Source organism: Puma concolor, chromosome E2, assembly GCF_028749965.1.
Source record: "Puma concolor isolate L17-30 chromosome E2, mPumCon1.1.hap2, whole genome shotgun sequence".
In the NCBI taxonomy this organism is placed as follows: Eukaryota; Metazoa; Chordata; class Mammalia; order Carnivora; family Felidae; genus Puma; species Puma concolor.
In genome coordinates, this window is record NC_141681.1 from 39,716,713 (window position 1) to 39,744,694 (window position 27,982).

Genomic DNA, 27,982 nt, shown 5'->3' on the forward strand with positions numbered 1-27,982 from the left:
CTGCCGTCACTCACGGCCGCTGCTCGCTGGCTTGCTCGTGCGCTCTCCGCGCCACAGGCACCTGCTCGCCGGGCGCTCTGCGCTCACTTCTCGCTCGCACACTGCAGACTCCCGGCGTCGCCTCCGTCACCCGGCCTCGTCCCCAGCCCAGCACAGCGCTCCGCCCTTCTCCCCGGCCCCTGGCGCCCACCCACCAGCCATGGCCTGGGCCTGGGACAAAGAGCGGTGCAGCTCTTTGCCCAAACTGGGGTAAGCAGTTGATGGCGGGGGTCTGCGGAGAGGGCCGCGGGGCACGCAGGATAAGCGGCCGTCTCGGGAGAGGGAGATTGGGAAGAAGCCAGGGAGAGTTTGGGTGGGAGGACCCCCAGCCAAAGCGGGTGCTGGGCGGGGCTGCGCTCCAACCACAGAGACTGTGGGCCCTCCAAGCGACCCCCTGGAGCGGGGGGCGCTCTGGGGCGGGGGCGGTGCCGGCTGTGGAAGGGGAGCGAAGGGCGGGGGTGATGCAGCGGTGGAGGCGGCTCCGCGCCTAGCCACTGACCGCCTCCTCCCTTTCCCTTTCCCTTCCCCCTCTCCCCGCCTCTCTTCGGCTCTGGGTCCGCCACGCCGGACCCGCTCTCCCCGCGCTGCACTGGGTCGGACGCCAGGTCTGCGCGCCGCGGCTGAGCGCCCACTCGCCTTGCGGAAAGAGCCGCGGAGGGACCAGCGGGGGCGGCGGCGGGAGAGCTCGGCGGGAGCCAGAGGAGGTGGCAGTCGGGAGCCAAACCATAAGGAGACTGGGAAGCAGAAGCTCGCAGCTCTGAGGCGCGCACTCCCTTGGCAAGGGATGGGTCCCGGGGCGGCCCAGCCTCTGTCCGGCCCGCCGGGCAGAGACTGAATTGCGGTTCCCCATCGTCCTGTGGACAGCGGGATAGAAGGAGGCACGGACCGATCACCAGTAGCCTCCCGGCGGGACCTCGCGTCCTGAGCCCCCCGCGCAGCGCCCCCCGCCGGAGCCGCGCCGGGCAAGCCGGCGAGGGAGCTGGGCTGATTGGCGGCCGCCGGCGGCCGGGGGAGGGGGCGCCGCGCGGGGCCATGGCAGGCTCGGAGGCGTCCTAGCCCGAGCTGGAGCCGGATCCGAGCCCACGCTGCCACCACCGCCGCCTCTCCGCGCCCGGGCCCCCGCCGCCGCCGCGCCCCCCGCGGGAGATGGAACAGCGGAACCGGCTCGGCGCCCTCGGATACCTGCCGCCGCTGCTGCTGCACGCCCTGCTGCTCTTCGTGGCCGACGGTGAGCGCGGGAACTTTGCTGCCGCGGGGGGCTCAGGGGATCCTTGCTGGGGCCGCCAGAGCCAGCCTGTCCCGGTCGCCAAGGAGCAGGAGGAAGAAGAGAAGGGGACGGCTTCACGGTCTCCAACAATCCCGGTGTTCAGCCCGGGCCCAGAGGGGCAGGGGGAGGAGAGCAGCGAAGGGTCGCCGCAGCTGCGGCGCTCGAGCCGGGGTCATTCGGAGCCGGACCCGTGCTCGGGCTGCGGAGAGGCGGCTCGCGGGGAGCGGGAGTCGGCGCGCCCCAGCCTGGCTCCGGCAGTGCGGCTGGGCGCCGGGTAGAAGCGTAAGCCGCCCCTGCTGCCCCGCCCGATCCTGAGGGAAGCAGCCTGCAGCGGTAGCTGGTCTCTGCTAGGGCCCGGCAGCCGCTCGACCGAACTTTGCTAACGCCTGGGCCACGCTTGTGGCTTGGGGGTGGCGAGCACAAGGCCGGCGAGCCGGGGACGCACCGTCTCGCTTAGGGTTGCCCCAGGCCCCCGCCCCACAGCTGGTCACGCCTCTCTCTTCCCCCGCCCCCAGCTACATTTACCGAAGTCCCCAAAGATGTGACAGTACGGGAGGGAGACGACATCGAAATGCCCTGCGCGTTCCGGGCTAGCGGAGCCACCTCGTATTCGCTGGAGATTCAGTGGTGGTACCTCAAGGAGCCGCCCCGGGAGCTGCTGCACGAGCTGGCGCTCAGCGTGCCCGGCGCCCGGAGCAAGGTAACCCGCCGCCCACGCGGCGCCGGCGCTCTCTCGGCTCAGGCCGGGGCGGCTGGAGTAATCCTGGCAGAAAAGGCAGGGCGCGCACTGGTGGAGCAGCCCATCTCCCACCTTCCCCATCCCCACAGCATCTTCAACAGCAGCAATCGTTACCCACAAATCCTGGTAATCCTTCTCCTTTCCCTTAAAACTCCCGAACTGCAGCCTGCCGCTAAAAAGCGACACCTCATCCAGTTCGACTGCTCTTGCTTGCTGGCTGCGGGCACCGGAGTCAGATGGGTGCTGGGTCCTGAAGGAAGACCACTTGGTAGGGCCAGGCTTTCCCCGCCCTCTGCTACTCCGAGGTCCCCGGGGCACAGGGCCAAGGAGTTAAGCTCCTCTTGGCTGGGTTCCAGAGGCCCGCAGTGCACCTCAGGATCGGAGGGAAGGCTCCCACTGTCAGTAGGCCTCTTAAACCAGTCTCTTACGTACACTCGAACACACACACACATACACACAGCTGCCCTCTACCCAAGGTCCCACCCAGAGTTACTGCTCACGTCTCCCTCTGCGTCCCGTCCAGATACACCGGCCCCTCCATCCAGCTTTCCACGGGGTTTAGGGAAACACTGCAGGGAATGAGGATGCTCCAGGGAGGGTGATGAGCCTTTCTTCCCACCCTGCTGGCAATCCAGCCTTTCCTCTTTGGCCGGCAGGTGTGCTAGGGCAGCCCCTCCTAGGTCAGGCACCATGCTTCCTTCAGGGTAAAACTCCAGGAGATCCTGATGTCCTTCGTGCCCTCAGCCCCGGCCACTTCCCGAGCGGTTTCGAATCCTAGCCCGCCCGCAGAGAGTCCCCTTGCCGGAGGCGTATCTGAGTTCCCCGGAGCCTGAAGGCCGAGAGCCTAATGTGTCTCTCTCCCTCTTTGCATTTTAGGTAACAAATAAGGATGCAACTAAAATCAGCGTAAGTGTGGAGCCCAGCGCGGGCCGCGGGAGACCCCTTCTGGCCACTTCGCGCCCCACATCTTCCTCCCTTTTAGAAAGGCTCAGCGGCCGCCGCGGTGTAGGGCCTTACTCGCAGCCCTGCACAGTCGGCTGCTTGGCAGGTCGGGGGGCCATCTGTCGCCGCTAGCGGAATCGGGTTCGCTTTTGTGTAAATCAAGGGTCCCAGGCCTGAATCTCCTTTCTCCGTTCGGCGCTCACCTGTAAAACTCTCCTTCAGCCGGCCGGCGCGTTCAGGCCCCTGCGCATCCGCTTGCCTCTGTTCTGCTGGCATGTCTCCCAGCAACTGGAGCGCGCTGCTCCTTGCGCTAGCAGCGACCTGTGCTCCGACTGTGGGCCCACCCCTCCTCCACACACATACACACACCCGGCGCCCAGGTGGCGCCTTCTGCGCAGCCCTCTCCTCTGCCTGGGGTCCGGGTCCCGTGCCCGGCGCAGTGGGCTCGTTGTGGAAGAAGGTGTGGGGCGGGGGTTGGCGGCGCTGAGAGGCGCTGGGGTCGTGGGGCTCGGGAGGAGATGCGTCTATGCTTCCCCAGCTGGAGCATGGAAGTATCGGGGCCTGGAGACCACCAGGGCCTCATAGAGCTCTAGGTTCCGAGGTGACGGCCCCAGAGCGGTTGCTTGCCCACGTCTCCTCCAGGACGCGGAGGAGGAGAGCTTGGTCGGGAGCTTCAGGCTGCCGCGCTGAAAAGCAGACTGCGAAGTAGCAAAGCTCTGGGGACCCAACAGCAACCTCAGCGTCGCCTCCTTGGGAGGGCGGAGGGTTAGCTGTAAAGGGCTGGAGGGGTGGGGGGGGGGCAAGTTTTTATGTGTAGTCTGAGAGCAGAGTGGCTGTCCTTCCGGCACTACCCAGGCCCTCCGAAATCCAGAGTAAAGGAATGTTGGTGTGAGTAGATGTGGAGGGCTGGGCTTAAGGCCGTGCAGCAAAGAGGGTGGTTAGCCACAGGAGGCCGAGCCTGAGACTTCTCCAAGATGCAGGAGGGAGGAAGGACGGGTAGGTTCTGCAGCTCTGAAGGTCAGAAGCACAGTTTGGCAGGAGGATGCAACGTGATGAATTCGGTTAAGATGATGGGGACACGATGCAATGGGTAGGGCCATCCAAGATCCAATCAGGATTGGGAGCCCCAGGCCACTGGGGAACCACGGAATGAAAGGAAAACCGGGTCGCGACAGGCAAACCTGCGTCCAGAGGTGTTGGGGTGCTGTGGCACGGGGGCGCAATGGCAGAGCTGGGCGCAGGTGCACTTCGCCGGCAGGGAGAGCGCGTCGCGGACCTGTCCATCCCGGCCTTCTGACCCCAGCCCCTGCTGTCTTGCAGACCGTGCGCGTCCAGGGCAATGACATCTCCCACAGGCTGCGGTTGTCGGCCGTGCGGCGGCAGGACGAGGGCGTGTACGAATGCCGCGTGTCCGACTACAGCGACGACGACACGCAGGAGCACAAGGCCCAGGCGCTGCTGCGCGTGCTCTCACGCTTCGCGCCGCCCAACATGCAGGCCGCCGAGGCCGTGTCCCACATTCAGAGCAGCGGTCCGCGTCGTCACGGCCCCGCCAGCGCTGCCAACTCCAACAACTTGGGTGCCACCGGCGCCGCAGGCCGAGCCACCTCCGACCCTGGCCACGGCGACAAAAGCCCGCCTCCGGGGAGTCCTCCTGCTGCCCCAGGTCCCGGAGTCCCAGAGGCGGCCGCTGCCTCCGCGGCCCACGCAGCCGCCACCACTGTCGCGGCTGCGGCCGCTGCTTCGTCAGCGTCACCGCCACTGGGCCAGGCGGTCCTTCTGCGCCAGAGGCACGGCTCAGGTAAGAGCGTGTGCAGAGAGGGGGGCGCGCTCAAACGGGGGCTGCGGGGACAGGGTCCTGAGTGGCTCTGGCCAGAGAGGCAGCCCTGCTCTGGCACTTGGGTTTGCCTAGTGGTGGTAGTTCACGTGGGTGCGTGCGCCTGGGGCAAGTTTTCTGCAGCCTCCCTTGGGTTCTCTTCTTGTTGTTTCCTGTTTATTGCTGGTTGCTTCGAAGCTTTCAAGACTTGTATTTACGAAGGGGGGAGGGGCGGCCTTCCCCCAAATTCTGGGTAAGAGTAGGCAAGCGGCTCCAGTGTGAGGACCCCTCTCATGATGAGTTTGGAGAACTGGACCTTTTTCTCCTGGGGTCCTTAGAGTCTAGAGGGTGGGGTGCTAGCATCCAGAGTGGAAGGAGGTGGTTACCACTCAGGCATCGTGCGTCTGGATGCTGATTGACTGATAGAACAGACAGAATTTGTCCAAGGCTGTGTGGTTGGGCCTGGCTGAGTAGCCTCTGCTCTCTTTGGTTAAGTCCAGAATGGTCCTAGGCACAGGCTGTGCTATAAATAGTCCCCTTTGGGCCCTCTTGGGGGATGGGGAAGTAAGGATAGAGCTTTGTCATTGCTAGGAGAGCACCCACATGTTAAGGCCTGCTTTCCTAGGAAGCCAAAAGGGCTGGGGGAGATGGAAGGTGGGCAGGCAGAGGGGAGTCAGAGAGCAGGAAAACATACTGACTGCCAGGGCAGGCAGCTCTGGGGCAGAGTGTGTATAATTCTTGGAAGATTGAGAAAATAGCCACTGAAATCACTTTGGTAGGGGTTAATTCTCTCAGGGAAAAGCTGCTGTAGAGACTGGCAAGGCAGGTTTTTAAGGCCCAGGACTAGAAGTGGTATATATTACCTTCACCCTCACCTTTTGGCCAGAACTAAGCCACTTGGTGCCCCATAGATGCAAGGTTAGCTTAGGAGCTGTTTTTGACCTCCTCTCTTCTGGGTAGAAGGAGAGCATAAATCCTGGGGGGACTTAGCCATCTCTGTTTAGCACACAGTAGGTGTGCTGGAAAAGTAGTTATTGACTTGCGATTGGCTTAGTTGCATGATTAAAAAAAAAAAAAAGCACCTCTGCTGCACTCTTATGGGATGTTCTACAGACCATGAGTGGAGTGGCAAAGCAAAGGATTTGGAAGGCAGAAGCCCAGATGTGAGTTGTGCTTCCACGGCTCTAGCTGTATGACTTAAGCAAGTGGCTTAACATGTCTGAACATATTTCTTCATCTGTAAAATAGAATGGTATTCCCTGATCTCAGAGGGAGCTCAGTATGGAGATTTCTATGTAAATGTTTGTTGTCATCACCTTGGTAATTACCTGCTCTGGCCAGAGAGGAGGGGATGGAGGAGATAAGGCTGAGTGGTTGGCAGTTGGAGGCCAAGCTGCTGAGGGCCTTGAATGCCCAGCAGATCCAACAGAGACTTTGGTCAAGGCTTTGGTCAAGGAAGTATTATATGAAAGAGATCTTTGAGAATAAACTTGGTAGTGCTCACAAAAGGTGTTAATGAGACCAAGGCTATGAGCTCATTCCTGCTTGAATCTCCCTTTCCGCCTGGCCAGAACCTTGACACCTTGAGCAGAACCAAGGCTGATCCAACTATGCTCTGCATTGCTAGTCAAATATTCAGTCTCTGTGCTGGCCACAAGGGGGCTCTAGGGCAACTCATCCCAACAGGGAACCTGTCTGTGGAGGGTGGCACAGATAGTAAGTACCCTTCTTTCTGGGAGATCTGGGGGTCCTCACATCAGTTCAGTTCTGATGGCACAGTGTCCAGGACCTCCCAGCAGGTGGGGCCTTGGGCATTTGCCAGTCACAGGGCAGTATTTTAATGCCCACACAGATCAGGGCAGCAGCCCAGGCTGGGGTTCCTCTGCCCTCCCATGGAGTGGCTCGTAGTGTGCATTTCCCTCCAAAAAGCACAGCCAGCTGGGCTCCCATCAGGGCAGGGAGGGCTCCCATCAGGCCCTGGCAGGGAAGTGCCACCAGGATGGGGGTATGGTGGCCCCTAAGGTCTCTGTCACCCCAAAACTGTTGCCAGCTCCTGAATACGCCAGGAACCACGTAGACACACCTCAGAAAGAACCCCAGGTTTCTTTCCAACTCCCATTCAGAAGGCCAGAAGGTGGGCCTTCTGCCAAAAGACCAGAAAGCCTACATCTTCCTGTCTCCAGGTGAAGGTCTTGGGAGAGTCGCAGTGCAGTGGGCACCTCTGGAGATATGCGCATGGAGAAATGGGTTAGCTGACTTCTAACCTACAAACATACCTGAATTACCTTGATCCCAAGGAGGGACCCATGCTGTCTTAAATGTCCCATCCTGCCCACCACCCGAAGCCACCCAAGCTGGGGCTGTCGATGGGGCAAAGTCTGAAGACTATCTTTTGGTGGCAGGCATTAATAACCTTTCTGCAAGGCTGTGTTGTTGAGCCGTGTGTAGTCCTGCTGAGCCTCCCTGGGGTGCAGCAGGCCAGCCAATCACCCAGAGCTGCCAGCAGCATGAGCTGGAGAGGGAGCTTGAGACAGCAACCTCAGGCTTGGCCTTCCCTGCTCAGTTCTTAGCAGCCTAGAGGGCAGGGGACCAGGCACGACCACTGCCACCTGGTTCACAAGCAAGGTGATAGACTGTTGACAGAGTCTATCAGTCAGGGTGCTTGGCTAAGCAAATGGCACATTCAAACAGGGTTATGGGGGAGAGGCGATGAGAGTAGTGTTTGAAGGTGTGGACAGGGTTAGGACAACCAGAGAAGGGTGAGTGCCAGTCCCCAGGGCTAGTGGCAGTGGGAGCCATTAGCACCTCTAATGGCAAAGGGGGAGTGATTAGTATAACCCAGAGGGGCACGCCAGATGGAGTGACCTGCCTGACAGGAGCTGTGGCCTTGGTACGACGGCCCAGCAAGGACCTCAACTTCCTCCTGCCCTCCAGTTCCCGTCAGGGCCTCCTACTGGCCAAACCCCCCTAAGAGCAGAGGCAAGGGTGCTGGCTGATGCAGCCTATACGGACCAGTGCCCAGAGGCTCAGAGCAGAGTGGAGAAAGGTGGATTGGGGGGGGGGGGGAGGAACAGAGGGAATAACCTCTCAGAGAGCGGAAGATAGGTTCCACCCTAGCTCCAAGACAAACCCAAAGGTCATCTCAGGCCGGGTCAAGTGGTCACTCTGGTTGTTTCAGAATGGCAGCCTCAGTGGTGGTCCCAATCCACCTCCCCAGACAGTCACCGGTTAAGTGATTACTCCTGGAAGAAAGTCAGAAGAAGTCCCAGACAGTACTGTGGTACTCTGTTATTCAAGCAAGCTACTTTGGTGATGCCAGAGAAGGGGTGGGGTCGGGGGGTTGGGTACTGACCTGAATCCCTCACCCTTCAGCTTCTGCACAGCCAGGCCAGAAAACCCTTCCTGTGCCCCACTTGCACCCAACACAGCCAAATACATATTTGTACTAAAAGTTTATGTGCAAAAACTCATTCATTTCACGTCTCATTTGTCAAGAGACGTTTTGATATTTGTGCTTAAAAATAACATGGGCTGGATTAGCACAGCAGAGCTGGCACAGGAGACCAGGCCCCTTCCTAGCCACGTTCTCATAAATCTGGCTCCTGATTAATCTGAACACTGACCTATTTTATATGAACACTTTGTTGCTGATTGCCATTTCTAGAAAAAAAGAGAGGGAGAGAGAAAGAGAGAAAACAAAACAGAGTACCTTCCAGACAAACCCTTCTAATCTGGAAAGGCACCACAGTGAAGCTAAGTGTGGCCTCAGAAGAATACAGTTAGCAACTGAATGGCTTGCATGTTGGCAAGAGGATCCCCTCTGCAAGGACCTGGGGCTCAGATCTTGTGGCATGTGAACGTCTAATTAGCCTCAAGGCTCCAGCTCCAGGGAGAGGTGCCCTGGACCCTACAGAGAACCGGCTGATGTGGCAAACTCCTGCCTGGTGCCCACACGGAGAACTGGCTCTCAATATTTCATTTCCTAATGAGAGAAAGACAGCCAAGGCCATGGGTGTGCTGGCTTTAAAGAGGCTCTTACTGCTGGGAGCCATCAAGGGGAGCATCCTTGGGTGTCTCCATGGCAACCGTAAACCATGACTGAAAGGGGCTGTGGACAAGGTGAAGGCATTCACTCTCAACCTATGCCCCCGTGGCTGACAAAGCTGGCGGAAATGGTGCCGGCATGACCTGGGACAATCTCCACGGAGCTGGGAAAGTCTCCAACTAGGCCAGCAAGGCCAGGCGGCAGTCACCCAGTGTTCCCATCTCCCTGGACCCACGAGGACCCAAAAACAATTGGCTTAAATAAACAATCCACTCTTCCCTCAAGCTCCGATGTGACACGAGGATCATAATTAAAGAGAAAATAAATCTGGCACAATTTGTCCCAGAGAAGAGAGGGAGAGGCTCCCTGGGCATCCTGAAAGAGAAAATTAAAGGATTTCATAAAGAAAATGGCTGAGCCTCACAGCTGGTGAGAGATGCCTGCATCATCCCTGACAGCAGCAAATGTGTGTGATTATTGGCTGCATGGCGTCCTCTCCCTCATCAGCCTGTCATGTGATTGCCATGAGTGGGAACTGGCAAGGCCAGCCATGGGCCCAGCTCAAGAGTGGCAAGGGCGCCCATGTATGTCCAGGACAAAGCTGTCTGTGTCAGTGGGAGTCCCAGGAGGGGCTAGCCCTACTCCAGCTAAGGCAATCAGAGGAGGCTTCCTGTAGACAGTGTGCGATTTCTGACTTGAAGGGGCACCTGGGGCTTTGTCCTCCTGCTTAGGTCAGCCCTGCGGAAGCTTCTGGAGGCCTCACCTCCCTCCCTGTCCTGTACCACACAAATAGAGAAAGTCACACCAAATGGAATGGCATTTGTCCAGACGTTAGCCAGCTCACTGCGTGGCCATTCTCTCCTCAGAAGAGAGACCCCAAATTGAGGATAAAATGGCTACACTGTGGATTTAATGGTGATAAATAATACTTACCTTTTACTGAGCACTGATTATGTGCCACACGCACATATCACAGGTTTCCCTCCTTTTTGCCATTCTCCATAACTCCTCCTGACTCACTTCATCTCACAGTCCGTCCCCAGGGCCCAGACCCTTTCCCCAGCTGGGGTGGCAGCCCCCATGAGAAAAGCCGAGAGCCGGCCTTTCTAAATGTCACTGGGAGCCAAACCCACCACAGAGCTTCTCATTAAATACGCCAGGCGCACATTTTTAAAGCTCTGAATATTAAGGATTCCCCAAGCATCTGTGGGGATAAATGAGGTCAAGTGCTTTTGTAATACGATATTGATTAGTTCTGCCCCATGTGGACCAAGGCAAGGGCTTGGCTGTGGTCTAAACCCCTGAGCTTTATGGGAGAAGGCAGCTTGGTTTTAGCACATCTTTGCAGCACAGGAGAAAAAAAAGTATTATCTTTTCTATTCCCCCATGCTTTGCTGACTATCACCAGGCATCTCTCAGAAACTCATACCCGAAGCGTGAGAAGCTTCCCTTTGTCTTATGTAAGGGCTGCAGGAAAGTTTAAGACGACCAGCAAACAGGCCCAGCCCCTGTAACTGCTGATCCCTACCTGTTCTTAAAGGGTGACAAACCTCCTTCCCTGGGGTGGGGCTTCTGGGGAAATTAACCTGCTTGTCAGTGGCTTTGGTGCTCTTGGGGAAGGTGTACTATAAATACTAAGATAACTTATCCAATTTGTCCTGCTCTGGGCTCAGGCTAGCTGCTATTGTGCAGTGAGTCATGGAAGTGGCCGCTGGAGGGGCTCAGCAGCAGCCCCTCAGTAGCCGGTGAGACCTGTACCCTCCATGAGATGGCCCTTGAGATGCAGGTCTTGTGACGTCCTGTGTTAGCAATCCCAGGGGAGGCTGTTTCTAGAAATTATTGGTTGTTCTGTTCTGCATTACCACCCCCCTGGGCTGAAACATCAAAGCTACTTTGGACTGGCTTCTGGTGTTTATGGTTCAAGTGGAATGTTGAGGGGAGGGGGGAGCTCTGTCTATACAAAATAGAGCCAAAGTGGACATTACAAAAGCTTTCTCCCCACTTATAATACACCCACACTTAGCTACCCCTGGGGGCTCTGTTCTGTCCAGCTCAGAAGTGACCACCTTGCCAGAAGGGCTGCCATGGGGAACAGACCACTGGTGTCTGTGGAGGCCACCTGTACACAAGGCACCTCCTGAGTGCACCTGCTGGACACCCAGTGCCCATTAAGGGATGAGCCCAGGGGGAGGGGCCTGGGTGAGGTCAGTTCTCTCAGGAGCAACCTAAGAGACAGGTTATGGTGGAAGAGACAAAGCATAAACCCGAAAGAGGTTGAGAACAATTCAGGAGGAAGTTATCCTCACCACCTTTTCCAGACATTTCTTTCTTCCTCCTGACATTTCAAATGCCCCTCACTGTTCAGCTAGCTGGTTCATAATTAAGCCAGGGTTGGGTGACATAACATTCTCCCTACTTCTGGGCCCTATAGAGCTCTGACAGCCCAGATATCAAAGTATGTGCCTTATCCTTCTTAACCTTTGTAAGTCCGTGCTTCCATTCTCTGCATGAGTCCAACCACTTGCATTCAAATCCTGATCCATGCACCCCACATGTGATTTCTGTATCTGTTCTCATCTGGATGGCACCCATACCCATAACAGAGAACAAGTGACAGCATCAGAGGAGATAATCCACAGAAAGAGTTGAGCTTCAGGAGACCTAGCACCTAGAAAATGCTCAATAGATGTTGGTTCTTGTTCTCTGCATTATTTGCAAGAATGGAATTGACTGTCCAGGATCATTTCATGGTGCTCCTATCTGAGACCTCACTCCGAGACATTTCTCCCTCTGCACATTCTGTGAGCATCATGGAGCTAAAGGTGATGGAAGGAAGCTGATGAGCTAGCTTCAGAACAGAGAGTGCCTTCAGATTGCAAATGGCTCAGCAGGTTGCTATTTTTGTCCTTCTCTCTCTGTGCCACTTCGAAGGGGGAGGGTAGGAAATGGGGAGGATGCCACGTCCTCGTCCTTGCCTGGCTGTGGCCATTTTCCATGAGTTCAGAGCTCCTTGGTGAGCAAGGACAGGTTCATCATGGCTTCTCACGTCCAGCCCCGAAGTTACACCACCACATTTGCACACCTGCCTGTAGGCCTCACTGTGCACCTGTGTTATGCCTGGTCTTGCTTCACTGTTCTATAGGTTGTTGGCAGCAGGGAGGCCATTGTGATGGGAAGAGGGGGGCCCTTTAGTGGCTAGAAAGCCAAGTTCTGAGGAGAGGCTGGTGTTTGCAGCACAGGACGAGAGCCTCTCCACAGGAGAAGGAAACAGAAGGAACAACCCCCTCAGTGGCAGTCAACTAGCCAAAGAGCCTCCAAAGCAGGCCTGGACTGGAGAGGAGGTGCCCCATGTCCTCCTCACTGGGACTCTTACCAGTAGAGGTAGAGGAGATTTTGTGGGCAAGCCCAGTGCCTCACAGGGATGGGCCTATGAAGTGATGGGGATTGGGGCCACTGTCATAGGCTTGGGCATGCCCGGGCTCTTCCATGCAAGTGCTTGCATTTGTTTTTCCTATTCACGCCCTACCCAAATGCCCTCCCGGTGGCGGTGGCTCACAGTGCCTGCTGCCTGCCAACAAAGGGGTACTCAAGGATCAGTGAGGAGAAGGTAGGACAAAGACCACCAGAAGGAGGTGCTGGGAGCATAGCAGGCTGCTTGCAGGGCCTGAAGACCAGGACCGCTCCTGGCCTGCCCCACGTGAGCCTGCCTCCCACCAGCACAGAGAGCCTACACAGGCTCACCAGAAAGGAGGCCCACTCACTCTTACTGGCTGTCGCCAGAGACAGAGAGCCCCTCACTCTGCTGATCCCTGGCCCCCTGCCATCAGCTCTCCTCAGGAGGATGTCAGTTTTCCTTAAGCCAGGAAAGCCCAGCTGCAACATTAGTCCCCTTATAGCAACTTTTATTACAATTGATTCTCATACAAATGCCACTTGGCCCAGATGAAGGATCTTTAATAAACCCGGGGGAGGGAGAGCTGACATCATGTCATGGCTCATTCTGAGCTAGGGTGGGGGTTCTTGGCCAACTATATCTGGTATGGCCAGAGCCAAGGGGCAGGGGTCTTCCCAGAGCATTAGGTAGACTCAGCCCCCACCTCAGGAAGAAGCTCACAGTCTCACCATGGCAGTCAGAATAAGCAAGAAGTGCTCTGAGAATGAATTCAGGGCTTAGCTGGGGCACAAGAAGGACTCAGAAAAGGTGGCACCAGTGGAGATCACTTCACAGAAGGGAGGAAGGCTTTGCTGACCCTGCAGCCAAAGGGGTCTCATCCACCCTGAGTACCCAGAAGGGCTCCACTGCTGTCTCAGGGCCCCCAACATTTCCTTCCCTGTCATGGAGTCAATGCCTAGCTGATTACCCCATCCAGACTGATGCCCCGGGGAGACAGGCCCAGTTCCTTTTCATATCTGTGTCCTCCCTACTCCATGTTCATTGGGCCTGGCACTAGTTCATTCATTCATTCATTCATTCATTCAACAAATGTCAAATTGGGCATCTTTTATGTGCAGGAACTAGGCATGGAAGACACAATGTGAATAAGACCTACAAGGTCCTCAGAGTCTGATAGAAGGAGAAACAGACATTGATCAAATAGTCACATGGCAAGTGGAAATTTATACCCATGGCTGGTTACTCTAAAGGAGAGACCCATGGGTCTCTAAGGAGCTAAGAATAGGGGGACTTGACTCAGTCAGGGAAGGGTCCTTGAGGGACTGACACTTGAGCCATAATCTGAAAGATGGTTAAGAGTAAAGAGAGAGTGTAAAGGGAGTGGTTAGAGCCTTCCGGGAAGAGGGGGTGACATGTGCAAAGATCCTGTGGCAGGAGGGAGCAGGGGAGTACAAAGGCCTGACAAAAAGTTACTATGGTTGGGGCAGCAAAGCAAGAAAAGGAACAGAGGGAAATTTATTTTTTAATGCCTTAAGCAAGATTTTATTTTTTATATGAAATTTATTGTCAACTTGGTTTCCATACAACACCCAGTACTCATCCCAACAGGTGCCCTTCTCAATGCCCATCACCCACTTTCCCCTCCCCCCACCCCCCATTGACCCTCAGTTTAATCTCAGTATTTAAGAGTCTCTTATGGTTTGCCTCCTTCCCTCTCTGTAACTTTTTTTCTCCCTTCCCCTCCCCCCTGGTCTTCTGCTGGGTTTCTCAGGATCCACATATGAGTGAAAACATATGGTATCTGTCTTTCTCTGCCTGACTTATTTCACTTAGCATAACACTCTCCAGTTCCATCCACGTTGCTACAAAAGGCCATATTTCATTCTTTCTCATTGCCAAGTAGTATTCCATTGTATATATAAACCACATCTTTATCCATTCATCAGTTGATGGACATTTAGGCTCTTTCCATAATTTGGCTATTGTTGAGAGTGCTGCTATAAACATTGGGGTACAAGTGCCCCTATGCATCAGCACTCCTGAATCCCTTGGGTAAATTCCTAGCAGTGCTATTGCTGGGTCATAGGGTAGATCTATTTTTAATTTTTTTGAGAAACCTCCACACTGTTTTCCAGAGCGGCTGCACCAGTTTGCATTCCCACCAACAGTGCAAGAGGGTTGGGAAATTTAAGCAAAGAGTAGTTCAGAGCTCAAACTCCATAAGGCCTTATGATAGAGATGGGAGCTTTGGCTTTGTCCTAAGGCAACAGCATGGGGAACAAGTGGGTGGCGAGGCATGATGTTTTTGGAACTGATATTTTGGCTGCAGTGTGAAGATTAGAGAAGTGGGGACAGAGTGGATGTGAAGAAACCACTGTAGAGGCAGTGATCCTGCTAAGAGATGACAGGTTTTGGACTACCTGTTTGGATAGATAGGTGGATAGGTAGATAAACAAGTAGCTGGTGTCTGAGTTAAGGGAAAGATGTGAATGGATGGATGAGAGTGTAGGGGATGAGTGGAAGGAAGGATGAGTGAACATGTGGATGGGTGGATGGAGGGAAGGACACGTGGACTTGTGGATGAATGGATGGAAGGATTTATGGATGTGAGAATGGATAGAAGAATGAGTAGATGAGATGGATAGAAGGATGAGTGGAAATATGGATGGATGGAAGGATGAGTGGAGGTTTGGGTGGGTGGAGGGATCAGTGGATGGATGAATGGATAGGTGGGTGGGTGGGTGGATGGATGGATGGAAGGATGAGTGGATGGGTGGGTCGATGGAAGGATGGAAGGATGGGTGGATGAGTGGAGGTGTGGATGGAGGGATCAGTGGGTGGATGGATGGATGGATGGGTAGGTGGATGAATGGGTGGATGGGTAGATGGAAGGGTGAATGAGGTGTGGATGGGTGGAAGGAAGAATGTGAATGGGTGAGTGAATGGGTGAGTGGGGGGATGGAAGGAAGAGTGGATACGTGGTTGAAACAGGAATGGGAAGATGGGCCCATGTGGGAGACAGGTTGGGTATTGCAGGATGAATGGGCTTGGGGCTGCAGACATGCCCAGCGTTGGCATTCCCCACATGTTACAGTGTATACTCAGTCCATATCTTCTAGGATAGAGGCCACAGGGAGAAAGGTCCCAGGTGGTGGCATGGCACAAACTGACTAGGCCCAGAATTCCATGCCAGCCCTTGCTTCTCTCTGCAGTCCCCAGACCATAGTAAGATGGGTGGGGTGAGTAGACACAACTAGTCCCCAGCCTGCTCCAGCTCCCCCAACACCTCAGCCTTTACAAGGCACCAGCATCACTCCCAGTGAAGGACATGAGCAGGGGCCTTTCCATATGCTGAACTCTGGTTACTCTGGTGAATGCAGCCTGACCAAGACTTGCTGAATATTGTCCATGTAAAAGTTAACGTGGATACATTTTTTCAAGCATCTAAAAAATCAAATCTCCAGGTGGGCAGATGAATAACTGTATTCGCATTAAAGACTAATGTAACAAAAAATACACAAGGCAATAATTCATAATGCATGCTAGTCTACAGAGTCATATTTTAATGCATGACATATCCTGGGCAGCTCCTCTGTGCTAATTTTATTTAATGAGCACATGTTCTAGAATTTTCAGAGCACTATCCCTGGGCAATTAAAATGTGTTAACCTTTTCAGTTAAATTGTGTTCTAAAGAAAAGTCCTCAGCATGAAACAGAAAGAAATATCTAGGCACCATGGAGGCAGAGCCTAGAGGAAAGGATTGCTATTGTGTCCCAGCCGTGCCAGACTCAGGGGCCTCCAGGCCTTCCTCCCTGGCCCTCAGGGCTCCTGTCTGTCACTCCTCCTCATCTTGGCCAGGCCCACCTCCATGGAGCAGGGCGAGAAGGCTGAGGCAAGGACCCACACACTGAACAGCCTTCACTGAACCAGCATTGAGTGAGTGCCCAACATTTGCGTGAGCCAGGGGATGTGAGGCAGACTCTGTGTCAAGGGACATGAAGGCTATGGAGGGGACATGAGGGATTTAAAAAGGCCAGGATGCCCCCAAAAAGGGGCAGGGTCCACTCATTTGAAGCCCATTCCCTATCTGTGTAATGGGCACACTAGTACCCCAGCATCCACAGGTCTGTGAGTTTCAGACCTGAGCCTCTGGTGAATGGTTCCCAAACAGTGTTCCTTGGAACCCTGAGCCCCAGCCCTACCCCCAGCTTCAAACAGAGCTGTTCTGTTTTTCTAATGGTTTGAGATATCAGGCTTCCATGCAGCAATTAGCTTAAAATGGGGGTTCTACTGCTTTAGAAGATTTGAAAGCAACTGATATAGTCCAAATATATATATATATATATATATATATATATATATATATATGTAATATGTAAGTATATAAATTATATAGAGTATACAAATATGTTTATGTGTGTGTGTGTGTGTGTGTGTGAGTATGCCACCTTCTAAGAAAAGAATTTGAAGTGGCTTTCAAAGCTGCATGTGACCTAATAGAACAGAAATTTTTAAATGAAGAAATTGGAATACAGGGAAAATGAATGTGAAATGGTGAAACTAGTTTGAGGAAAAGTTGGACAAAGAGATGTGTGCACACAGTCTCGGGCAGTTGAAAGGTCAGATCAGGGTGATAGTGATGGGCCCCCCAGCACCAGCTTGTATTTGAAGATGAAAGATGAGGTTCCAAGCATGAAGCATCTGGTGGATGTCTGGTGCGTCGTGGCTGCTTAGGCTAGCTGGGGACACCTAAGAAGGACTCCCATTCATTCATTTGACGAATATTTTATGTGTGGGACATGCACAGGGTGGTGGGAGAGAGGAGTCAAAAGGTAGACCTTCCGTGGCCACCAAACACAGCTGGGAAGGATCAGAACTTGCTGTAAAGCCCATAGGATGCAGGGAGCCTCCAGCTGGAGTCTGGGGGATGCAGTGTCTGAGGGAGGCCTGGGGGTGCAGAGGAGGCAGACAGGTGACACGGGGTGAGCAGCACGGATGATGGTGGGGCTGTAAGGGAGGGGTGAAGTTGCAAGGTGGTCTGGGGTGGGGCCAGGAGTTAGGTCTTCAACCTGGGATGGAGCCCCTGGGGGATTGGGGGGCATCGTGTGTTTGCACGTGACGTGTTTTTGTGTTTGCAAAGGGCACTGTGGCCTCTTTCTGGGTAGGGACCTGTCTGTTTAGAGCTAGTGGATGTGGGTCAAGAACGCGGCCCTGTCAGGAGAGAGCTGATGTGAAGGGAGGGTAAAAGGACCAGCAAAGGTGGGCCAGGGCAGAGAAGTGCAGAGTGAGAACTGTTTTGGAAGCCACCTTGTAAGTGGCTCTGGGCTGGGCTGGCAGGGAAGGGTGGGTTGGCTGTGGGCAGCCAGAGGAGACAGGATAGGGCTGACTAGTGAAGTGGACAGCATGAGTGGCTTCCATGCAGCACCCCAGTGTACTGGGGCTGGGGGCATCTGAAGCATCGTGGAAGCAGGGGAGGCAGAAATGACCCTGGGTTGGGGTCAGGAAGAGCCTCGAGCAGGCTAAGGAATCTAGGTTCGATTCACAGGTACCAGGGAGTCACTGCAGATTAACTCCTGTATCTGTACTGCCTACTAGCTGTGCAACTTTAGGGAAGCCACTTAACCTCTCTGGGTCTCGCCTGTGAGAGGGGAGTGGCTTCTACCTCCTAAATCCACTGAAAGGGTGAAGGGAGAGAATTTTCTCGGCACTGAGAACCCAGAATCATGTGCCTGTTAGCATCCTGCAGGCTCAGAGCTCAGAGAATCTGGATGGGCAGTGGGGGATCCCCCTGAGACCTGGACCCAGCACTGAGAGAGGCCCCCCACCACCCCTGCATGGGGAGAACCCTGATGCTTACTGTGGTCTGGGCTACCCCTAGCCCTACCAATGCCAGCCTCCTGACCACACAGAAAGACCTGTTTACCATTTTCATTAAGCGACACCATTAAAGGATCATTTGAGGCAAGATCTAATTTCAAAAGAAATAGAAGCTGGAAAGGCGTTCACAACAAAATTGGCTGCATTAAAAAGCTATTACGAAGGTTAAAATACAGAAAAACATCTCATCCCCCCTGAGGTCTCCCTTGGAAGCAGCCTAGGGCTGGGGTCAAGCCGAGGCATCGGGGAAAGGGTCCGGCTCTTTGGTCCCGAGAGGTGGCGTATGTGGTGGGTAGGTGTGTGGACAGCAGCCACACTGTCTGAATGCAAGTCCGGGCTCTGCCATTTCTCTTAGTGTGGCCTTGGTAGGGCCAGGTTTAGCAAATAAAAATATAGGACCCCCAGTTCAATTTGCATTTCAGATAAACAAGAGGTAGCATTTTAGGTTAAGTAGGACCCGTGCAGTATTTGAGATATACATGTACTTAAAATTATCCATGGTTTACCTGAAATTCAAATTGAACTGGTGTCCTGTATTTTCTCTGGCAACCCTAGGCCTTGAGTACTTTGCTTCACATCTCTGGACCTCAGTTTCCTCACCTGTAGAGTAGGAATGAAAGAGTGACTCCTACGGTTATGAGGATTGTATTTGATGTAATATACCTGTGACAGTGCCTGTCTGAACAAGAGCTAGCCAGCTTTGCTGTAGTCATCCTGAAGCTGATCACCTCTATCTCCTTGAGCCTGGCTGGGTCTGCCCCCTGCCATGCATTCCCCACTGCTGGTCATCTGCTCCAGCATCAGATCCATTCCCTGCTGGGGGTGGTGCTGCTTGCTGGGGGCAGAGGAGAGGAGGAGGTCTGAGGCCAGCCCTCTGGTGCTTGGGCTTCCAGAAAGGTGGAGGGGTAGGACATGTTGTAAGAAAGGCATTTATGGGAGTGGGGGGAGAAGGGGAGAAGACAAAGGGCCACATGAACAGCACAGATATTTGTCCCAAGCCCTCTGTGCCTAGGTGCTCAGGGAGGGCTTACTGGAGGAGGTAGTGCTTGAGTCTTGAGGCAGAGGTCAGAACTAGACAAAGGACAAGGAGGTTCTGCAGGTGAGCCCAGAGTCTGCTGTAGGCACTCACCAGGAACAGTGGACTGGAGTGCAGGTCAGCTGGCCGGGCACAGCAAAGGTGAGGTTGTTTGGGAGTGTCACAGAGAAGTCCTAGCTGTGGCACTGAGCCGGAGGTTCTTTCTCCTGTGGGTAGAGGGGCCGCATCGAGGTTATGCACCTCAGGGAGAGTTCTTGGGTGTGTCTGAAGGAGGGGGGTGAGCAGTGGGTGTTGTGGAGACAAGAAGATGCTTTAGGAGGTCACTCGGGCCATGGCAAGGAAGAGAAAGCACAGCAAGCAAGGCTAAAATGAGTGTCCCACACCTGCCTCTGCCCCCCTTCACCCCAGGGAGTGCCTAGGCTCCCCCCACTGCCTGGACACTGAGGCTACCGGAGGACAGCTTGTGTTCGAACCCAGGACCTGGGCACGCCAGGCCAGCAGGGTAGATCAACACGGGACCAAGGGACCCACGTCCCATCTGCTCTCCTACATCTCTTCATCCACACTCAGCTCTCCTTCCAAACGTCTCTGTTTCCTTTAAAGCCCAACGGCACTGGTTGCGCCTAGTTTTTGCCCTAGTTACCAGCACACATTAATTTTATGGCAGAAATTAATTCTGTCCAATTCTGTTAGTGCCCGGTTATTCCTTGCTGACTCCCTTTGAATAAATATCCATGAAGAGGCTTTAATTAAAACGTCAACAAGGGAAGCAGCCTCCTTGCAAGGCGGCATCTTCCCACTCAGCTGTGGCCGGGCTGCCCGGCCTGCTCACCACGGCATCCAGGGGAGGTAGAGAGCCACGGGGAGTGGGCGCAGCGGCCATGGGGAAGCCAGGAGCGTCAGAGCAGGGAGAGCCAGCTTCACACAGTGCTGTACGAACCAAGACGGGACCCTGGCCAGGCCTCCTGGATGCTACAGCAGAGGCTCAGAGGCTGCAAACTCAGGCCCCACCGAGCGCCAGGCAGTGTGGTGGAGAGGAATGAGACTGGCTGGACAAAGGAAGCCCCAACTGTTTGAGGGCCAAGAAGGGAACTAGCAGCCACCCTGGGTCCATTTGGGGGTCAGGAGCAAGCAAGGAGCAGCAGATTCCTGCCGGAAGAGGAGCCCGCTACTGGTCATGTACCTTGGAGGAAACCGTGCCCAGGGTTACCTGAATCTGTGCTTTCAGGTAAAAGTCTCTGAGTTTTACATGTTGGATTATAATTTATAATTTTTTTAAGTTTTTGTTTATTTATTTTGAGAGAGAGAGCAAGAGGGTAGGGGCAGAAAGATAGGGAGAGAGAGAATCCCAAGCAGGCTCCACACTGTCAGCACAGAGCCTGATGCGGGGATCAAACTCACAAACCATGAGATCATGACCTGAGCTGAAATCAAGAGTTGGACACTTAACCCACTGAGCCACCCAGGTGCCCCTATAATTCATAATTTTTATTTTAAAAAAATTTTAATGTCTATTATTTTTGAAAGAGAGAGATAGAGCGTGAGCAGGGGAGGGGCAGAAAGAGATGGAGACACAGAATCCAAAGCAGGCTCCAGGCTCCGAGCTGTCAGCACAGAACCCAATGCGGGGCTTGAGCCCATGAAGGGAGATCTGAGCCCATGAGATCATGATCTGAGCCGAAGTCCGACGCTTAACCGATTGAGCCACCCAAGCGCCCCAATTTGTAATGTTTGAAACTGTGTGTGCCAAGTCAGACCCCTCTGCAGACAAGACTGAGCCTCCAGTGGCCATTTTCCTTTCCTCCCCTTTTCCTTGCTGTTGCCCCTGGGCTCTGCAGGAGATGGTGATTTGTAGCCAGTGAGGCAGGGCTGGAGAAGGGGGTAGGGTGAAGAAGAGGGAGAGGCCAGCCCCCAGAAGTGCCCCCGACCCTGCCCTCAGCTCTGGCCTGGTGCTTCCAGATCACGGGCATCTCCACCATGGCCAGGGTGACTCCTACATGCCCTCTCTGCTTGACTCCACAAACCCCTCTAAACCCAGAGAGAAGCCTCTTGCACCCTGGCACTGGGTTGCTCTAAGAGGGTGTCCTCTCCTTCGACTGGGGGCTGGCCCTCTGCTGTGGGTCCAGGATGGGCAGGGCACTGATGGGAATGGGAGCGAGGGCCAGTCCAGACAGGCCTCCATCCCATGTCTAAGCACATGTCCGAGGCCAGCCCATGAAGGTTGCTGCCTCTTGGGGGCCAGCCGTCTTCTCTCACTTTGAGGCAGAGCAAAAGGGCAAAGGCCCAGCACTGAGCATTGGCCTTGACAGGGGTCTTGTCCAGGGCACTCACTTGACTTCCTACCTTTTCTAGCCTAGAAGCCTATATTTAAGAGATGTGTTGTGACAGCATGAAATGCAGAATATTCATGTGGCCTTGCTCTGTGTGACATGGAGGGGACTGTCCCCAAGATCCCCATCACAGTCCTTATGTCAGGATACCCATGCTTACTGGTGGGATGGCTCTGTCCAGAGAGACTGGACTAGTTCTCTGGCTGCTGTAGTCAGCTTCTGAATGTTCTAGTGCGATGCTGGACAGGGAAAGGCCAGGCATCACGCTGTGGCCAGAGTGAACCTCCAACGTAGCCCAGGATCTGTTTCTGTAGGTAGAGCTAGGCCTCCAATGTATCTGAATTTTATTTACTCTTTACAAACTTGAACCAAATTTTAGTTTTCAAGCTATAGCATAAACAAACACAAAAACAGCCCCTGAACAACCCTGGACTCCGAGGGGCACTGTTTGCAAAGCTCTGACCCAGGCAACCCCTCCAGTACAGCAAGCAGATCGTCAGCAGGCCCCTAGCTCCCTCCTGCCCACGGCCAGCATGACAGGGCTACAGACCACAGCAGGGCAGACGTCACCCCCGAAGCCAGGGAACCATCTGTGACCCTGGGAAGGACAAGCAGGGCACATGGAGGGAGGACAGTGGCTTCCCTGGCTAGTGTCTCCACTGGTCAGCTGGGGAGCGGCTCACCATGCTCCTGATGCCCACAGAGCGGGGGCGGTCCCCTCAGTGCACCCACGCCTGTGGGAGTCTGAGACAGAGTGGGAGTGGGCAGCTGCTTCCCCTGCAGGCACTGCCCCACCAGGAACCTGACTCATGGGCTTAGCCTTCAGCCAGTGCAGGCAAGGGTCCCAGAGGATGACCCAAGCAAAACCTCCTCCTTCACTTTTATCACCAGGCCTCAAAGCTTCTGTGTTGTTCTCTGACAGGGCTTTTGGCATTCTGCCATTGCCGTGTAAATGGAAAAGTGGGATTTCCCAGTCAGAAGCAGCTTGGCTGGTGCCTTTGTGGTGCCCATGGGGGCTGAGTGCCCCCACTGTTTTCTTTGGGAGCCTCTTAAATGGCTCCAGCAGGTGTCTTATCCTGTTCACCATTTCAATGATAAAAGCTAATATTCGCAGAGCCAAAGCAGCTTTGATTTCTTTAAGAATGATTAGCAAAATGATGATCCTTGTTAAATCAAAGAATGAATCAGCCACTATTCCATCAGAGGGCTTCCCTCACCTCTGATTTTCCAGCCTGATTTCAAGCAGCCTGATTTTCCAGCTTAATCATGACAAATAAACTTCTGTGTGTTCCAGTGCTATTTCTGGTGCTCTTAGGAGGGGAGGAAATAGATACAGAGACTGTTAGCATCCAGACACAGCAGCCTCATAGGAACAGAGCCATCCCCACACTGCAGAGGCCAAGATAGGAGCTCCTACCTCAGCTGAGCCAAAGGCATCCTCCTGGCCCTGGAGGGTCCAGGTGAGCCCCAGGCAATAGCGGGAAGTCCTGCCTCACTCCAGGAAAGCAAAGACAGGGACTGAGGCAGCAGACGCTGGGGGCGGTGAAGGGGGACCGGTAGCCATGTCCTAAACAGTTGTCGATCTTGGAAAACATTCCTCTTGAGGGAAGGACAACCCCCCATATTATATTTTCTCCAACGCTTTTCAGAGAAGTAGTTATGTTACCCTTCTCAATTGTATCTATTTTCAGAGCAGCTGACTCTGTTTACGTAATTGTGTAACAGAGGACGCTCAAATTCGGTGGCTTTGGTATGACACGAGAACCATTTATTTAGCTCATGATCCTGTGGATCAGTCAGGAAACTCCTCTGCCAGTCTCTTGTGGACTCATTCCTGCTCATGTGGACAGCTGCCCTTTCAGCTGAGGGCTGATTGGGCTAGAGGGAGCCCAGCTGGGACGTGTCATGGCTTTTATCCTGCAGCAGGCTGGCCCAGTCTTGTTCATAGGCAGTGGGTTACAAGAGGCACAGAGGAAGGGCAAGCCTCAGTGGACAAGCACTTAAAAAAATTTTTTTTTTAACGTTTATTCATTTCTGAGAGACAGAGAGAGACAGAGCATAAGCGGGGAAGGGGCAGAGAGAGGGAGACACAGAATCCGAAGCGGGCTCCAGGCTCCGAGCTGTCAGCACAGAGCCCATCGCAGGGCTTGAACTCACCAACTGTGAGATCATGACCTGAGCGAAGTCAGACACTCACCGACTAAGCCACCCAGGCGCCCCTAGACAAGCACTTTTTTAAGGCCTTGCTTACTTCACATTTGATAATATTCACTGGCCAAAGCAAGTCATGTGACCAAGCCCAGCATCTCGGAGGGGTGGGGGGGACGCACTATCACAGGGTGTGTGGATGCTGGGATCTAAGAGGTGAGGGGGGAAGGAGATTGTGGCCATTTTTGCAATCTACCACTGTGATCTTGCTTGATCTGGACCCCAACCTGGAAAGACATGCCAAGCACGTGTTAATTTTACAGAGCCATGCATATGCGCATCCCCATTCTATAGAGTGGGTGGCACAATGCCCAGAGAGGTAAAGGGTGTTCCCCCAGGTCACACAGCTGGCTTGCTTGAAAGCCTCTCTCCCAGGTGCCAGCCTGCTGCCCCTGACCACCTCCCTTGTCCCCCTTTGTGGTGACGCTGGGCCAGGGAGTAGATGAGGTGCCACCCAGGAGCCAAACCCTGGCTGAGCCCCCACAGACATCCACTAGCAGAGACACCACAGACTCTGGTGTCTGCCCTCCACAGGCTCTGGTCTCCAGGAGCCACCACTTCAGCCCCTGGCCCCTGCTGCTCCCACTCTGGCCCAAAACAGAGTGGCAGGCTGCTTGTTTTAACCCGGGGTCTTTGGAAAGTCTTGTGCAATTTTAAAACTTTTCAATGTGAGTAGGTGATATTGTGACAGCGGGAAAAGCCAGTCAGCAGTCTCTGGAGGCAAATTAAAATGTCTCCTCACATCTCCTCTGTCCCCAGTTCCACAGGCAACACTTCCCTTGTCCAGCTCGAGAGCCCAATTGCCATACGTCCTGCCCCCGTGTGTCTTGAGGCTCTGTGTTTTACTGCACATGGACATCTGCTTTCCAGGGCCTCGTGTGGCTGTTTCTATCCTGTCTGCACCTGCCTGCATGTTGGGTTTGCAGGAGCGTGAAGTTCTGAGCCAGGAGATCTGGAGGCCAATGGGCCCAGTCTGGGCACACAAGCCCTGTGTGGCCAGGAGGCAGCGTTCTGCCAGCAGCACTGCTGGTTTCCGTGTACCTGAGCCCAGGCACCTGGCCATCCATCAACACACCCGTCACCACGTCCACCCTCATTCTTCCCAGTGATGTGTAGCAGTGAAAGCAGCAGAGGAGGAGGACCCGAGTCTTGGGAGTGACGACCACACCCTGGTCCTTTCCACAGATGGATGGCAAGGGGCAGAATGTCAGTTCCTGCCAGGCTGCAAGCAGGGCCAGGAGGGACAACTGTGTAAAAAATTAGTGTCTGAAGAGGAAGATTAGCGCACCTGGATTTGTCCTGTCCTTGTGCTTCTCCACGGGGTCTCAGACCATGCATGGAAACAAGTAATGGTGGGCAAGATGTGCACTGCAGATGGCTCCCACCCCCTTTTCATTCAGATGTTTGAACCCAGCCTGTGTTTCCCAAAATGGGCACATAGAATCTCGGAGTCTCCAGCAGGAATGGCCCCTGGATCATTATCCTACCCCCTCCTTTCACAAAGGGACACTAAGGCCCAGGACACAGTTATTGCCAGAACAAGATGGATTTGGGATTGGGGGAAACACCTTAGATAGAAGATTAATGGCTCTTCCAACTAGAGAGAGGGGAATGTCATGGGTTCAGGCCCAGCCTGGTCAGGAAAGCCAGAAACCCGGCCTGCCTGGCTGCAGCTCCCGTGGGCAGATAAGCAGAGGCGTCCACAGCCTCTGTACCATCTGCTTGTCACAGGGAAGGGCCTCCTGCCTCTCTCCATCCAGGCACAGAGCTCCAGCCCAGCTGGCTGGCTGAAGTGAAGGGAGGAGAGAGGCCTCCAGATGGTACAAGTGAGCAGGGTAGGGCTAGAAACTGTTTACATTAATGCAGTCTGACCCTAAGCAGGGTGGCAGTGACAGTGACGTCATCCCCACGGTTTGGGTAGCACTTCTTCCCTGGCTCCTCTCAGGACCCCTGGAGCATCCCACGTTCCAGGGAAAAGCCTGTGATTCATGGATAGGCTTTCCTCCAGTTGCACCGAAGGTCTTCCACTAGACGCAGACCCCAATGACAGATGGGCAAGACACCAGGCAGGCAGCCCAGGGGAGGCAGGATGAAGGCACACGTTACAGTTCCAGTGGTGGGCCAGGGGCCCAAGTCAAGCAAATGGAAGTGACCTCACTAGAACAGTGCAAGGGTCACTCCTCCAGGAACCTAGGAACCAGGAACCCCTCACCTCCATCAACCAATGATTTCTGAGTTCCCCACTTTGACCCTAAGGTAGGCTAGACCAACAGTGCATGAAAACAAGACTCACAGAAACATCAGGATGCTTAAGATGGCATCTGTGAATACTAAGCTGTGTAGTTCAGGCAGGGGTTGGAAGGTTTGGAGTTGTGTGCAATCATGGAGTATCCTTGGAGGAGAGGGGAAGCTGGGCCTTTGATGCGGAAGGCACTTTCCAATATAGTTCTGGGGAGAGTAGGGGGGTGGTGGTTGGCATATTGTCTTCTTATTCAGCTCAAATAACAACTGGGGCTTTAGAACTGCAATTACGATCTAGCACACACGGCTTTAGGCCAGGGGTACCTGGTGTCTGACCACAGTAGGCTCCTAAAACGTGTAGTCTGTAAATAACAAACAGCAAAATGCTTCATTGTTGTGCAGAAGTGCCACTAGGCACCAGCTGAGTACTGAGGTCAAGACGTCCAAGTTGGAGGACGTCTCATTCTCCCGGGTTTGCCTGTGGCCGCTAGGTCCTCGTGAATCTGGCATTGACCGTGCCCATTTTCTCACCCCCTGCAGGCACTGGCCGTAGCTCCGCCACAGACCCGCTCTTGTCCCTGCTCCTGCTGGCTCTGCATAAGCTCCTTCGCCTGCTGGTGGGGCACTGACTCACACAGCCATCCCCCCCGCACCTCAGCCCGCCCACACGGCCTGCCCAGACCCGGCGTGAGGCTCGCGTCACCAGATGGACACAGAGAGACTGAGAAGCATGACCAAGTCCATGTGGAAAATAAATCATATTTTTGGGGAAGTTACACAAATGTAGAACACCTAAAATAATGCATCTAGTTTCCAAATAAGATGGAATTTGGACCATGCGGTATGCATGGGATCAGTGAGTTCTCTACTTCAATGTATTTTTCTTTTCTAAACTTTTCCTCCAAGTGTTCATTTTGCACGAACTGTTGAGCAGTTATCTTTAGGATACTATGTAAAAATGTTGGGTCAAAGCCTTTCTGACAAAGCAAAATATTTTTAGTAGATTATTGTGTTTAGGGATTTTTTTATTTACTTTTTTTCTTTAGGGGCTTTCCTTTTTTTTATTAAAGTAAATTATTTCTTTTGAGACATTTTGATTAAAAAAAGATACATCTTATCATAATTAAAATTCACTGTCAATAATATTTATTTTTAAATAAAGATTGGAAACAAGGTCAGACACTTGTTTATAAACTGTATTGTATATTGCTGAATAACAGTTGAATAAAAAACAACTTTGAAATAACCTCTCTGCAGGCATGTATGAATGTTAAGCCCGGATGCCATGACCTCCTGTTCTTTGACGCCAGCTGCACCCTTGGCTGGATACAGCCCAGGCTGGAGGACAGCCCCAGGCACCTGGCCAAGGCCACACTGAGCAGACGGGAATGCTTTCCCAGCCTCCACTAGGGACAGGGGACCTCATAAAGCCAGAAGTCAGAGGAACCTCCAGCCTGGGTTTGGAAGGAAAGAAGGTCGCTGGGAAGGGGTGTGATATAAATCAGGAACCACTTTTTCCCTCTTGGTTTAAAGTAATTGTGCAGTGCATTTGCCCACGTGGAGATGACAGTGACACAGCCAGGTATACTCACTGTTACTGGATTCACTGCTAGTTTGAGGAGGAAATTTGGGGAGAAGGTGAAACAGCTCACACCCTCTCTTCATGCATGAAGAGATGGCTTTGAGCCTCTGAAATACATGTGTATGGGCAGGCGACACAGATCTTAAAGAAATAGACGTGACTCGGGGGCTGTTATTCCTTCCATGATAGGATTGCATTAAACTGCCAGGACCCATTGGATTTGTTCATCCAGCCAGTTTTTACACAAGTGTGTTTGTCCTTGATGTTGCTCATCTTCCCGCATTCTGTGGCAGGTGGAGCCGTGTACCCAGCTCTGGCCAGTAAGTGATGAGCAGAAGGGATGTGCCTGACTTCCAGACCCAGGCATCTGACTGCTAGTGCAAGACCCTTCAAAGCCCTCTCTCCCTCTGATAGGACCATCTGCAATTTTCAAGAGGAAAATACCAGCCTAGGTCCTGAGCTTC

The 27,982-nt window shown here is 53.9% G+C and overlaps 1 protein-coding gene across 1 annotated transcript; it reads left to right on the plus strand.

Annotated features, from left to right (window-relative positions):
• Window positions 1-27,183, plus strand: VSTM2B (V-set and transmembrane domain containing 2B). The gene is made up of 6 exons (XM_086689533.1): window positions 1-249; window positions 645-1,267; window positions 1,822-2,006; window positions 2,922-2,951; window positions 4,308-4,788; window positions 26,477-27,183. Exons 2-6 carry the CDS (start codon window positions 1,186-1,188, stop codon window positions 26,563-26,565), a joined length of 867 nt encoding a protein of 288 aa, XP_086545659.1. The 5' UTR covers window positions 1-249; window positions 645-1,185; the 3' UTR covers window positions 26,566-27,183.
• Window positions 27,184-27,982: the final 799 nt, after the last annotated feature.